Source organism: Silurus meridionalis, chromosome 7, assembly GCF_014805685.1.
Source record: "Silurus meridionalis isolate SWU-2019-XX chromosome 7, ASM1480568v1, whole genome shotgun sequence".
Classification (NCBI taxonomy): Eukaryota; Metazoa; Chordata; class Actinopteri; order Siluriformes; family Siluridae; genus Silurus; species Silurus meridionalis.
Genome location: NC_060890.1, coordinates 24478261 through 24493891, shown reverse-complemented (window position 1 = coordinate 24493891; position 15631 = coordinate 24478261). Strand labels below are relative to the sequence as shown.

The 15631-nt window shown below is 40.9% G+C and overlaps 1 protein-coding gene across 3 annotated transcripts in view; it reads left to right on the top strand.

Moving 5' to 3' along the window:
- Positions 1 to 12454, top strand: part of thrab (thyroid hormone receptor alpha b) — a 156278-nt gene extending 143824 nt beyond the window's left edge. For all 3 annotated transcript variants that reach the window (XM_046852970.1, XM_046852971.1, XM_046852972.1), the window contains 3 exons: positions 1564 to 1710; positions 3622 to 3880; positions 4317 to 12454. In XM_046852970.1, coding sequence (XP_046708926.1) covers positions 1564 to 1710; positions 3622 to 3880; positions 4317 to 4567 — 657 coding nt within the window. In that variant the 3' untranslated portion in view covers positions 4568 to 12454. The remainder of the gene's footprint in view (positions 1 to 1563; positions 1711 to 3621; positions 3881 to 4316) is intronic.
- Positions 12455 to 15631: the final 3177 nt, after the last annotated feature.

Genomic DNA, 15631 nt, shown 5'->3' with positions numbered 1-15631 from the left:
TCCGAGGACGTTCGTGATTAAACTCGAAGAACCGTAACGGACCCGCGCTGCTCTGAAAAGACGCGTGGACCTCGCTGCTCTTTTTTCCACAAGCGCTACCGCTCTGACTCCTCGTCCTTCCTGAAGCCGAAAACAGCGGCTATAAACAGGCAATCAATCACTTCCTACTGCTCTCTCAGGAAACGAGAGGAACAATCCCTGGCTCGAGCGCCCTGATTTACACCTTTTCCTACAGTACAATACACAATGACCTGCCATTATGCTGCTAGACTAGACTCGAACCGGACCTCAGGGTGGAAATGACTTCCCTTATCATAAGGAATATTATGATTTTGATGGTCAATTTCCTTGAAAAACAACTGAAAAACTGAAATTTTGTCGCCTTTATTAAGTAAATAGACAAAAATATGTGCTTTCAGCAGTGTCCATGCCTGAATCAATCCACCACTTAATACCATCATTATGATGCCCCGGCTATAGAAAGCATCAGTAATATAGAGAAACGCAGTAAAACAGAGCGCTGCATCACTCACAGGAATCTTATACAGTGAGAACGAATGAATAAAGCAAGAAACCCAATTAACACAATTCAACACGTCTCCTTTCACTGTAGCCGCAGCTGCACCTCCACATACATCATCTCTAACAGAATCATCGATATTCACCCCATCACATGACTCTGGGTTTAGCTGCATTATTTCTTTTCATTAGGTTTTTTTCTAGGAATTAAAAACGATGTATAATAAAAGTATAAAAAACGCTGAAAGTATAAACGGTTTATCAAAAATGATAACTTTTTTAAACTGTTCTGGCTGTCCTTTCTTCACGATGTCCAGCTTTTCTTGTATTTGAGACCAAATTAATTCCTTCTCCTCTGTCAAGCAGTGTGGAGTAATAATAATAAATAAATAAACAGTTTTTAAATCCTCACGAATATATTGGAGTTTGTGCAGTTTGCTACAGATGTGGGTTGCGAGCTCTGACTAGTGCGCTCTCTGACCATCATCAGGCCTCAGAGCAGATTATTTCGCCAGGGCAACACGTGAAAGTATGTGACGGCTAAAATCTGATTGGATAGAAACTTAAACAGACACTTCTTGTAGATGGTCTGTCAAAATGATAAGAATAATTGTAATTCTTATTATTAATGCTTAATTAAAATAAACATTACAAATAATGTCAATTTTTATTAATTCCTTTTATGGGAATTTGCCAGTGAATACAATTATTTATTTATTTGTTTGTTTGTTTATTCGTTTATTTATTTGTTTATTTATTCATTTTTGTACGTATGAGTCTCCAGTGTCAGTGCTTTGTAAAGGCACAATGGTTTATAGTCACTGTAACAGACAGTGAGAACAGGAGCTCTCTTGCATATCATTAAATGTAACTAAAAATGGACAAAAAGCGCAATGTAAATTTCAAAATAATGAATAATAATTTGAATATTAAAGAGTAATAAATCAGCTGATGGTGGGTTGTTAATGTTTGACTGTAACTTTTATAACTCGTGAATGTGTGTGTGTTTGTGTGTGTGTCTGTGTGTGTGTGTGTGTGTAACAGCCTGAAGACATCGGCCAGTCACCTGTAGCCCCGACGTCAGACGGGGACAAAGTCGACCTGGAGGCCTTTAGTGAGTTTACGAAGATCATCACGCCAGCCATCACACGCGTCGTCGACTTTGCCAAAAAACTGCCCATGTTTTCAGAGGTGTGTGTGTGTGTGTGTGCGCGTGTGTGTGTGTGTGTGTGTGAGAGTAAATCCTGTGATCATGTTAACGATGAAGTTTGGCCCAGCTGCTGAGTTTGATACGTTCCCCCCGGAGCGGTGTAAACCAGCCGTGTTTGTATTTGTATAATTAGCCCAGGTATCAGTGTTTCTCCTGTCAGAGTTCTGTGCGTTACGAGATCATCAACACGCTGCAGAGGATGAATGGAGGCAGATCATTTGACACAGCAGGCGTAATTAATGTCAGGGAAACAGAAATAAAATAAATGAGAAAAAAAAAATAAACTGAATGTATATAACTGTTTTTAAACCTAGTTATAAAATATAATATTTTTGATAGAAAGAAAGAAGAAAGAAAGAAAGAAAGACAGAAAGAAAGAAAGAAAGAAAGAATCTTACCCTCCCCAATAGATAGATAGATAGATAGATAGATAGATAGATAGATAGATAGATAGATAGATAGATAGATAGATAGATAGACAGACAGACAGACAGACAGACAGACAGACAGACAGACAGAACCACCCAGCCACCATACCTGGCCAAATGTATTGGAACACCTGACTTTTCCATCCAACCTACACTACATGGCCAAAAGTTTGTGGACACCGGACCATAAGTTTGGCATATGCTTTTTGAACATCCCATTCCACATTTAGTCTCCATTTGCTGTACCAGAAACCTCCAGTCTTCTTGGAAGATGTTCCACTAGATTTTATGGGGATTTGTGTTAATTCATTCAGCCACAAGAGTGTTAGTAAAGTCAGGTACTGATGTAGGTAAGGGGAGAAAGGCTGGGGTGCAGCCACATTCACATTCATCACACGGATGTTGAGGTCAGAACTCTACAGCAGGAGATCTTCCATATCTTCATGGAGCTGACTTTGTGTGTATTCCTTAAGTGAATGGAAAACGTCATGCATTCTCTACAATTGTGTAGCTCCGGCTCTGTGCTAACAGCTTGTGAAAGAACCACATATGGCTGGGAAAAAAGGGTGCCCCAATACTTTTGCCCATGTATAATAACTCGTGTTTGAGCGGAGAGGTTAGATGTTCACGCATGGATGTGTAGCGAATTTAAAACGATAAGTTTCTCCGTAGCGCTACATTAGCGTTTGCTATGAAGCGTGCTGTCCATATTTAGCCTTGGAGCCGCGCACCTTAGCCAGCGCGTGTCTGCATTCCTGCCCCGTAGTCTACACAGCTCACGTATGGTAAAAGATATTGTTATTGTCTGCACGCCGAACATACACACTCCAGCACACACTCCTGCACTTACCACTCTTTACTCAACATCTCGACCTCTGAGACAACCCTTACTGTCTCTCAGATCTTCCACATCGTGTATTTCATACCAAATGAACCCATTATAACAATATATATCCTGTCATATCCCATACATACGTTACATTACATCACTCATTTCATTACACTGCGCCACAGAGACTCATCCCAGCACCTCGTTATAGATTCGTTTTTAAGATATCGGCTTTAAAACAAGAAAAGAACATGGGATAGAAAATATGGACCGGAATGGAAATTGTTATTATAAATATTATTATCAATTTTTGAGTTTTATTAAAATGTACCATGATGTAATGGAACAATACCATGATCTATAATTGAGATTTTTTTTTAATATGTATTTAATATCAGTCAGATTGTGGACACCTGAGCATAAAATGTGTGTGTTTTGTGCTACTGTTATAATATCCTCCACTCTTCTGGAAAGATGTTCCACTAGAGTTTGTGCTCATTCAGCCATAAGAGCGTTAGTATCTAATAAAGAGGAGTAGATCATTAAAAATCTACTATAATGCTGTGTGAAGTCTGGTGAAATGAAAAACAAAAATTCAATTACTAAACAATTCGAATGTGTGTTTATGTGTGTAGCTGCCTTGTGAGGACCAGATCATCCTGCTGAAGGGCTGCTGTATGGAGATCATGTCTCTGAGGGCGGCGGTGAGGTACGACCCCGAGAGCGAGACTCTGACGCTGAGCGGAGAGATGGCCGTGAAGAGGGAGCAGTTGAAGAACGGCGGCCTGGGCGTGGTCTCCGATGCCATCTTCGACCTGGGGAAGTGCCTCGCACAGTTTAACCTGGACGACACAGAGGTGGCGCTGCTGCAGGCCGTGCTGCTCATGAGCTCAGGTACAACAGCGAATTGTGAAATTCGAGAATAACTTACAAATATACACTATATAGGCAAAAGTACTGGGACACCTGACTGTGTGGTTTTTCGCCAAACTTGAAGGCAATGTTTAAACCATTCCATTAAAAACCATACCAAAACCATCTATTCAGCAGGGAATATCTACTAACTTTATAGAAAGTATGTTCATTTTCAGCTGCATGATTCAAGAATCATAACAGTTTCTTTGTGGGATCAATAAAGTATTTTTTAATATTAAAAATAAATAAATGTGTATATATACACACAGATAAAAAGAAAGGTGTCAAAATACACAGTGCATCACAGTTTGTTTCAATGTGGGGCTGTGTAGTCAGGGTGCCCATCCCCATCATGCCCATGTTATCCCTGATCAGTGTGTATTTTTATATATATACGTGGTCTTCATCGTTCCAGACCGCTCAGGTTTGACGTGCATGGAGAAGATCGAGAAGTGCCAGGAGACGTACCTGCTGGCGTTCGAGCACTACATCAACTATCGCAAGCACAACATTCCCCACTTCTGGCCCAAGCTGCTGATGAAGGTGACGGACCTGCGCATGATCGGGGCATGCCACGCCAGCCGGTTCCTGCACATGAAGGTGGAGTGTCCCACGGAGCTGTTCCCTCCTCTCTTCCTCGAGGTCTTCGAGGACCAGGAAGTGTGATGGAGCTAGAAATATATATATATGTTTTGGTTTTAAAACTTACACACCTGACCATCTCCGTCCTTTGAAACACATCGAGTTACACAGTCCTGGTCCACAGTCCAAACCTCATCCACCTTCCCACGCGTCAAACGCACCAGCAGCATGATGGCAGAGCCAGAGGCGGCGTCAGGACCTTCTCCGGGGCTCGTGTTCTCCTTCGATGTTTTTTGAAATAGCTATTTATTCTTTTTTTCGCTTTTTACGGAGTGTTTAACCCCTCCCACTTTTTAGTTTTTTTTTCTCTGACAGCCGATTTACACGTGGCCCTTCTGTCTCTGCGCTACGTCTTACATTGATCTACCTGAGACTGAACCTTAGCAGCTATGGACACAAATACACACTCACACACACACACACACACACACACACATATACATGTCTAACCTCAAGTCAGAACACTTCAACACACACAAACACAAACACACCCACACACTACTTTCACACCAGCTACTCAGAGCAGCTCTGTTGGACAGGGCGTGTACAAAAACAAGGCGCTAATCCGGCGCTAGATTTGTATTAGCCAGTGTTCACGCCATTTCGTTCTGTTACCACTTTGTGAGGACCGTCGGTGTCTTTCTTGTTCTTTTTTTCTTTCTCTTGTATACACGCGCAGTGAACAGACCGGCGTAGCAGCGGTGTCGTAGCTAGACTCGAACAGACCTCATTTCACTGATACTAGTGAGCCCCGTGTGCCGGCTGGGAGGAAAAAATGATTAGAGAAATTGTATATTTCTGAATGGATTTTGAGATGGTTTTAAAGTATGGACACATATTTATTTGTTCACCTGGATGTAGACCACTTTAGAGAAGAATCACAGGCAGGAGGTGCCAGTTTGTGGTTCTGCCTGGTCATGGCCCGGGTTCGTAGAACCGATGCTTTTTAGAGTCGTATCCAGAATATTTTACAATGATCTCATTTACACAGCAAGAGGCCTTGCTCAGGGGCCCAGTTGAGGCAGCTTGACCGTGCTAGGATTTGAACTCCTGACCTTCTGCTTCCTCAAAAGCTTGTTTGAAAAAAAGATGATTTAACATGATGAGCAAATGAGCAGATAAGCAACAAGGCACTTTATTCGTCCTTTTTGTTTGTTTGATGTTGCATTCCTGTCAGAAAAGTTTCACAAGACATCTGAGGCGACTTCTTTTTACTAACAAGCAAGCAATCAGATGTAAAACTTATGGAATGCACATATACCCCCCCTGATTAGCATGAACATACAGTGTTCATTCATCCTTAGTAACCGCCTGGTCAGGGCTGCTGTGGTTCACCTTCAGCTAGCGTTTTGTTGCTGTTGAGAAAAAAAGAACTAGTTAAATGTGTTTTCTGAGGCGGGTAGAAACAAATACAATGTCTGTGTACAATGTCTCGCACAAGTCTGTCGTTGAGTAATATTGAGGAAGGATCAGGGCCAGGATTTTAGACACCGTGCTTACATTGCTAGTGTTTCTAGCTTTGAGGGTTTTTTTGTGTTTTGTAAGAAATACAAACTTCCAGTCTAGGCCACATTTAATCCATATTTGCTGTTAGAATAACCGTCTGGGAAGATGTTTTACTAGATTTCAGTGTGTTCTTGTGGAGATTTGTGAGATTTCATTCAGCCAAAAGAGTTTTGGTAAAGTCAGGTACCGACGTAGATCAGGCCACTCAACCTTCCACTCTTCCACTCAAAATCCATAAAAAGCATAAAAAGGTCTCCTAGTTCAAGTGACGGGAAAATTTGATGCCAGCATCCAAAGGCATCCAAAGGCAAACGTTAGGTAACATTTTGGAAAAAACAACAAATGTTTGGAAAAGCTGGGTGTTCTGATACTTTTGAATACCCTGGTTGCTAGCTAGCCTACTGAATCTCATCCGGCGTAACTCACTGAGGTAAAAGAGAAGCTCACAAACCGGGGAATAAAATCAGGCATCACATAAATCAGGCTAATAAAAAAAACTGAATAGTATTATGTTCCTCCCAGACCGTGCACACGCACACGCACACACACACACACACACACATATATATATATATATATATATATATATATATATATACACATACATACACACCTCAGAAACCTCAGAAAGCCTCATTACTGTATGCACAGCAGTGCTGTTGCTCTGAAACCATCTCCATTTTCTCCCTGTCTAGGCACATACGTTGCTCTGGGTGTGACATACATACACACACACACACACACACACACACATATATATATATATACACACACACACACACGGATAAGTGTAGACAGAGCAGGCAGGTTAGCGACGTGATGAACTGGCTGTTTTATGGTATTGTTGTTGAATTGTTATTTTGCTTTGTACCTCAGTTCGGGCACACCTCTGGCTGTGGCTCCACAACTGCCTCTGTGCTGACAGGCTCTACCTCACCTCTGAACAGAGAGCAGCTACCTCAGCCTCCTCCTCTCACACACACACACACACACACACACACACACACATTCTTGAACACACTGATGTATTCATGAGCAGGAACACAAAGACGTCCCTCGGTCTAAAACCAACACACTGACCCGGCTCTCGCTCTGGTCCGAATACCACTGTAGACAGGAGGGCCGACCATTCCTCATCCTTATCCTCATCCTATCCACGTTCCTGATCCTCATCCTCACTCGAAACCAGGCTGAGAGGACAACAGAGGACAACCATTTTCATGTTACGGGGTTTTAATTTCTACTTTATTTTTATATATATCTAAGTGGGACCAACTGACACATGGGAAATATGGAAGTCCTCAGTTTGTTTTTTCATTCCGTTGTAAATGGACGCCGACTCGAGCGGAAATTGAACGCAAGAGGAGAGGAGAGGTTTTTTTTTCTTTTTGAAGAAGAAGAAAAGAAAGGAACGAGCGAGCGCCGTCGCGGTGTAAATTCGAGCGGCAAATTACGGATTCGATTAAAGGAAATGAAGTCGAAAGAACAAAACTTTGTGCTCGGAGTAGTTTGCGAATGACACGAAAGTGGGCACGATCATGACTCATCCTGGCATCGATACTCAAAGAATAGCAGGGTTTGCCAACCAGACTCTTCCTACCATCATTTATTCATACAAATATATAACCAGAATATACAAGTGTGGCGAGTTCTACCCGAAGCCACGCCTCCTCAGAAACCTCTCAGTATTACAGCTACCACCACCACCATGTTTCAACTCCACAAAACAAAACAAAAAAATCGCTTATACCTCATACTTTTGCTTCAAATGTTCCTCCTCCCACAACTAGTTTATAAGCCCCTCCCACTTATGAGACAAGATTGAGAGTTGAATACGCCCACACCCCACTGCCGAGCGAATGCGAACCCAGAAAAGGCTTCTAGGATATGTCCAACGGTCCGGGTTGCTCCGCCCACTCTCATCGGATTCCCACCTGAAACGCGAGAGAAATCAAACCGCACGTCAAGGAATCACCATGACGACGGCAAACGGTTTCGAGGGTGCAACCGCAGGGGGCAATGAAGCTGCTCTAGCATTTTTAAGTCTAATATTATTTGAGAGACAATAATACAAAATTTTAATTCTAATGAATTAAAAAAATTAAGCTTTTAAAAACAAAAACAAAAAATAAAGAAATAATAAAAAAAAAACACCCATGACTTTCAGGACTCCAGAACAAAACTGAAAAAGTTGGAGCTCTTTCTGTTGTTCGGTTTCTTTTTTTTTTTTCTTTTCTTTAACCCTGGTGGGTTTTTTTGTTTGTTTTCTTTTTGTTCGTTCGTCAGTTTTATGGTGCTTAACTGCTATGTAAGAAAGAAAGAAAGAAAAACAAACAGCCGTAGTCACTTTTTTCGACCATGCGTGTAGTGTATGTAAAAAACAAAAAAAAAACAACAAAAAAACAAAACAGGAATTTCAGCTCTTTTTTTTAATCACCTCAACAGTTTGTGACCAGACGCCAACAACTCGATCAGTTTGTCTGTATATTTGTTCTCATGTCCGTCCTTTTATCCAGATGAATTTACAACCACAAAAAAGAAAAAAAAAGACAACAGAAATATATTTTTTTTGTTTCGTTGTTGTTTTTTTAATGAACCAAGAATCTGTATAAAGAAATAATAATAATGCAAAAGAGACTGAAAAAAAAAAAAATTCTGAACCACAATCGACTCATACCTCACACAACACAAGACTCAGACGAACTTGTTCGGAGCGCTTTCTAATTACGGCCGAGGCACTCGAGTGTTCGAGTTTGAGTGTGTACTGACGTACGGAGATGTAAGACGAGGTAAAAGTGCAGAAGTGTCAGTTTTTATCTCTCTCACACACACACACACACACACACACACACACACACACAGGTTTAGAGCTTAAAAACCTGATCTGTGTGTGTGTGTTTGTGTGTGAGAGATCGGAGAGAGCGTGTCATGGACTTGAATGTAGCTGACAGAATCGGGTTTCTAAGTGAGCCCCCCCCCCCAAAAAAAAAAGTAAGACAAACCACAAAAAAAATTAACCTCACTTCAGGTCACCAGCAGAGTGGACTTTACTGTCGGGGGGAAAAAACTAAAAGTTACACAACAACAAACTGAGAATGGATTGTGTAAAAACCCACCTGCAAGGTGCAATTGTTTTTTTTTTTGTTTTGTTTTTTTTTTTTACTTTTTTTTTGTTTTATTTGTACTTTTTTTCTGACCATAACCAAGTATGTAAATACACACACACACACACACACACACACACACACACACACACACACACACACACATACACCCACAACAACAACAAATTCCCAAAAGAATATTTTTGAGTATATGATATATCACACATATGCAACACTAGTATGCATACTGGACGTTGAGGAAAATCACGCCGATCACACACGTGTAAATGGACAAAACTAGCAGAATCTACATCACGCCACTTTCGAAACGCTTTACGGTGCGCTCGTCTTCACCGGAAACAAATGCTTTCTCGTAGTGTAGTGTATCCCCGTGCCTCGCCCCCTCACGCAGAGCCACCGCGGACGTTTTCTGCCTCAACGTGTTCGATAGAAAAGGAAGAAGCCCCCCCTCCAAAAACAAGACAAAAACGATCTTTATTGGTGGACATCATGTGGTCATGATATTGTATATGGGAGGAAAAGGATGGTGTTTTGGGGTGTTTTCTTTCTTTCTTTCTTTCTTTCTTTCTTTCTTTCTTTCTTTCTTTCTTTCTTTCTTTTACTTTGAAGCAAATGCAGACTTCTGCTTTTTTTTCCCCCTCTTGATAAAAAAAAGCTTTGTAGCAAGAACGTCTATGCAAAGATCTTTCCTCGTCTCGCTCCGAATGCACGCCGCTTGAAGATTAGTCGTCTGTCTATCTGTCTGTATATCCATTCGTCTCTCTATCCATCTGTTTATCTGTGTATCTGTATGTCTCAGCTAAGCTAAGCTAACCTTCAACAGTGACTTTTGCCGTGTATGTATGCCATGTGATTGTGTGTGAGAGAGAGATCTGATCAACGCACTCGTGGGTCAATGGATCGCTACTATCTTAAAACGACTGTGTGAAGTTCAGGCGGAAATACAGTATATTACTGTTTTTTTTCCAGAGGAATTGAAGTGGTACATGTGCAGCCCTGCAGTGTGGCTCTGTGAAGAATCGCCATGCTGAGAATAAAGATGTTTTTTTTAGGAATAAATGTATAAAAATTGGAGGAGTTTCAGTTCCATCACTAAGCGTCCGTGAAAGTACGATTTCTGAAGAATTATTCTGAAAAAATTTAAAATTTAATTGATACGTACAATTCATAACATTTGATCAGTCGTTAGTAATGTTGAAATCTGGATCATGTAGCTGTCTGAAAGTCTGAATACTTTTTCAATGCATTGTGAATATATATATATACACACACACACACACAAGTCCCTGAATTGATGCATTCCGATGACCCTGTTGTAACTTATAAAATATCGAGACATGGCATTAGCCTAACCAGGGGTCTTAAAGAATGATCCGTACGGGGTATTAGACTGTCATTCGATTATAATTTAACACATTAAAATACATAATTTAGCAAAACACAGCAATTTACGCTTTCGTATTGTAAAAAACGGGGCGTGGTCCGGCGACGCCGATAAAAAGGAGAGGAGCAAGAGCTAAACTTGGGCTTCGAAACAGCAAAACCACAGCAAAGACCACTGACCCCTGGGAGATGAAGGCATTAAGGCGGGAGATGCGTATATCCTGGAAGCGCCAAATCGCATCGTACGATAATTAACATGCCGCGCAAAAACAAAACAATTTTTACAACTTTTTCGCATCGCTATCATCAACGTAAGATCGGAAAATCGTAACTCAGGAACTACCTGTATTTATAAATATATATTTATGATGATTATCAATTAATTTTTCTTAAATCATGCAATGTTAAAAAATAATAATAATAAATTTTAGGTCCTTTTTTATTTTCCCCGTTTTTTTTATTTAATGCCACACAAATAATAATATATAATAATAAAAATAAATCATTTTGTTCAAGTTCATCAACGATTCTTTCTGTGTTTTGAATCTATTTATCTATTATCTTCCATTGCATCAGAAAGTATATCAAACTGCAGTATCAGCGTTCAGACTTCAGATGCAGCAGCTGTCCTCAGATTTCCATTACGAGCAAATGTTCAAATGAAAAACGTTTCCCAGTTCTTTCCTCTGCATCAAGAAACCTGTTGGAATTCGCACCTATTTGCACCGAATGCACTAAAAAGAGATTCCGTTGATAAAATCAGTTATTAAAAGTGATCGGCTCGGTCGTCCTCTGCTTATCTGTGAAAGAAATTAGTGACGTCGTCCCGAAACTAACCAAAATCCGAGAGTGCAATATATTTATTTCAGCACCCTGGTCACATGACCCTAATTTTTTTTTGTGGCCTGATCTGGACTCTGGAGTGTTTATTTGTTTGGAGCTAATCGAATTAGTCTGAACTTTTAACTGAGTGTGTGAAACACGCTAATGATACACACTGTGTAGAGATGCAGAATAAATAGTGTGTATTATGTGAAAAGATGGCAGGATTTTGTTTCAGACACCGGTACCAATCCGGAAATCCTACGTGTAAATGGGAGATTTACCCCCCAAAAAAAGATAACGATCGGATCACATGGTTGATGGCAGATGCTTTTATCTCGAGTAGTCGAGGGTCTTGCTTTGGGGCCCAAACGACAGCTTGGTTGTGTTTCCGTGGTTAAAATGTTGGAAGTCTGTTTAGAAGGTTGTGAGTTCACATCCCAGCACCACCAAGCTGCCTCTTGGGCTCCTGATTAAGACACTCAGATGCTGTATAAAGAAAACTAATTGTATTCGGCTCTGGAGAAGGGGCTTCTTCTAAACGCCATGTGGTCCTTCAGGAACGTATTTGATACCTTCAGGACCAGAATGAATTTTCTATCCATCCGAGATGCTCGTTTTCAGTGTAAGAAATTAAAAATCTGAAATTCGGAATAAAATTTCACAGAAAAAATGTTCCTTGACCTTGCATCGTGATGCTGCTTCGCTCACCTTCTTTCAATCTAGCAATCCTGTGTGTGTGTTACTGTGCATGTGCTATATTCAGTGTGTTGTGTTTCTGTCCTCCGTGTGCTCATCATGCTCTCCGCACACCCTCACAGCCCCTCTCAAGGCCACCGATCGCTTTATACAGCAAAACTTTGCAATAGAAATATGAATGTAGCCGTGAGAACGAGTGAAGCAGCGGGAAGACATGAGCCAATTCAGTCATGAAGGTCGTGATTTTCTAATTTCACAATGAAATCACGTGTAATTGGTAAAAAAAAAAAAGCCACTTTATTTTCATTTTTTAAAGAAATTCTCTCTATCTATCTCACTTCTGCTCTATCCCTCACTCCATCTCTCTCATTTTGGCTCACTATACTGTATCTCTCTCTCTTCTCCTCTATCTCTCATTCTCTCAATCTCTCTCTCATTCTCTCACTCCATCTCTCTTCTGCTCTATCTCTCTTTCTCTCACTCTATCTCTTAATATCTCACTCTCTCTATATCTCTCCTGCTTTCTCTCTCATTCTCTCACTCCATCTCTCTTCTGCTCTATCTCTCTTCTCTCACTCTATCTCTCAATATCTCACTCTATCTCTATATCTCTCCTGCTTTCTCTCTCATTCTCTTACTCCATCTCTCTATCTCTCTCCTGCTCTCTCGCTTTCTCTCACTCTATCTCTCTTTCTCACTCTATCTCTCAATATCTCACTCTATCTCTATATCTCTCCTGCTTTCTCTCTCTCATTCTCTTACTCCATCTCTCTATCTCTCCTGCTCTCTCTCGCTTTCTCTCACTCTATCTCTCTTTCTCTCACTCTATTGCTCTCATTTCTGTTCACTCTATCGCTTTCTCTATCACGCTCTATCTATTGTGCTCACTCTTTTTCACTCAGTATTTCAAATCTGTATTTCTCTCTTTCTCTCTGACTTATTCACTCCATCGTTCTTTTTCTCACTTTGTCTCTGTTTCTCTCAGTATCTCTCAATTTGTCTCACTCAATCTCTCCATCCCTCTTCTGCTATCTATTTCTCCCACTCCATCACCTTTTTCTTATTTTCTCTTTAATTCTATCAGAATTTCTCTCACTCTGTCTCTTTCTCTATCTTTTTCCTCTCTTTTTCACTTTCTCACACTATTTCTCTCATTCCATCTCTTGCTCAGCCTCTCAATTTAGCGATTTATTCTTTATCTTATTGTCTTTTTCACTATGACTTTCTCACTCTGTCTTTCTCACCCCGTTTCTCTCCATCTCTCTCTCCATCTCTCGCTCCCTCTGTCTCGGTGGAGTGCCATTGTGTCGATGTTTTCTGTGTCCTTATAGGAGTTAAAGAACCAAAGTTTAGATTCAGGAGACGTTTGCTAGCTACATTTTGACTCCCGTACTCGACTCTCTGGAGGATTGTTATCAGAGCAGACCAGCTTGGACTCTCATGAAAGCATTCATGGAGCAAATGATACCAAATTTCTCCAATAAAGATCAGAATCAGCTGCTGAACCCTTCATCCAGATGCAATTTTGTATTTTCATTTCTATCATTGGATAGAAGTGAGTGATAAAAACCACGCCCAGACAGCCAGGAATGTACAGATGCAAGAACTTGTTTATGTTATAAGATTATTATATTTTCGAAAAGAATTTGCGTGAGAATCGGGTGTTGAGGAATCGTAACGCTTTCGCTAGAAACCTTTATGCAACGTTTGTGTCAGGTTTCGAAGCTTCCTAATCGCACTCGCTCAGGTTCGATCTCACGGCCTCGGAGGGTGCTGAGAACCCCTGCTTTCTGCTTCTTCTCCTTCTTCTCTTACTCTTTTCCTTTCTCATGCGTTTGGGCTGAAAGCGTGATCGTCTGCACTTCTCTGTTTGGCATCCGATAGACAGTCTGTAAACTCTGTGTTGGAAAAAGTTTCGACTTTTGCACGTTGAATTCCACGGCACACATCCGGAAAAAAAACAAACCCAAGATGATTCCTGAGTCATTTACATTTATGCCATACGGCAGACGCACTTATCCAGAGAAATCATTTTATTCATACGACTGAGCAGGTGAGGGTTAAGGGTCTTGCTTAAAGACCCAACAGTGGACCAAGTGGTGGTGGGATTTGAACAGACGACCTTCTGAGAAGTCCGACATCTTAACCACTAAGCACTGATTTTGTTCCCTCTGGCAATTTTCTTCTTTTCCGCCTTTCATTATGCAAATTTTTTTCCGTCTCGAAAATGGGCGGGAATTGGACATGACCGTATACGCAGCGACCCCACAAACTTTCATCTTGCATTGTGTGAACTTCACGTTGTAGGAATCCGCAAACTTTGTAGCACTGAGCATGCTTTCCCGCTTTCAGCCGTACAAAAAAGATTCAATGGAGTAAAACGTGTTTCGTGACCACGTCTGAAATCCACAGAAGCGAGGCTGAGGCGGTGTATATACCCCACGTATTTACACATAAAACCTCTTCCGTAAAACTTTTCCCAGGTTTCTTCTAACGCTACGTGTTTTATCCAGGTCTTTACGTCTTCGGGACTTTTGAACTCTTACGTGTTTGTAACTGGTGTGTTTTACGGATTTCCGATGTACCAGCATCGAACAACGAATCGATTTTTTTTTTCTTTTTTTTTCTTTTTTATAACATTCTAAGTACCATCACTACTTCGACTAATATGTCTCCTACTACTGCTGATTTATTTTTTTTTTTTTACTTCTCTTTTTTCTTCTTTTCTTCACTCCTTAATCCCAAGTTTCACTGTGATCGCTGAGGCGGCTGGGAAACGAAGGGCGCGTCCTTCACAGTCACTCAGGGGTCCTGACCTATCGCAGGGCTCAGGTCAGGGGTCAGCTCGTAGGTGATTCATCTGGAATGATTATTTTAGATTTCTCTCTAATGAAAAGCATTTGGGAATGGAGGTCCCAGTGAACTGTGATATGATATTATATGATTAAGGGCGCATAAAAAAAAAAAAAAAATAGGACACAGCCATCACACCGTGTGAAATCTTGGGTCGAAACACGCCATCATGTGCTGAGATCCAACCGTCCGGTAACAGTATTTTTCATGAAGAACAGATATGCAGTGAGGCATCACGCAGGACATCTATATGCAAGGCAAGCGCTGGGTAAAACACACACACACACACACACACACACACAGAAAAAAAACACAACACCTCCGAATATTTACTGTGATCTCCTCTCACACCACCCGCTCCCTCCCGACGTCCATCACCTCCACTACCAGCATCCTTGACCCCGCCCCCTGTGTCCACCCCGCCCACTTACCCACCCCCTCCAATATGAGTCCAGTGGGTGGTGTGATGTCAGGTTTTTTGTGGTGGGCTGTTTCGAACAGGTCCAGACAATCAGCGTGTTTGTATTTGTCAATGTGTGATTTTCTTCTCCGATCTTTTTTTTTTTTTTTTTTTTTTTTGTTTATTTTTTGTTTTATGGTCAGGATTTTAAAAGGAAGATATTTTTATGGTAATTGTCGCTGGTCTATTTTACTATATATTTATGTAATAAATATGTGACTAAATTTATATCATGGACTC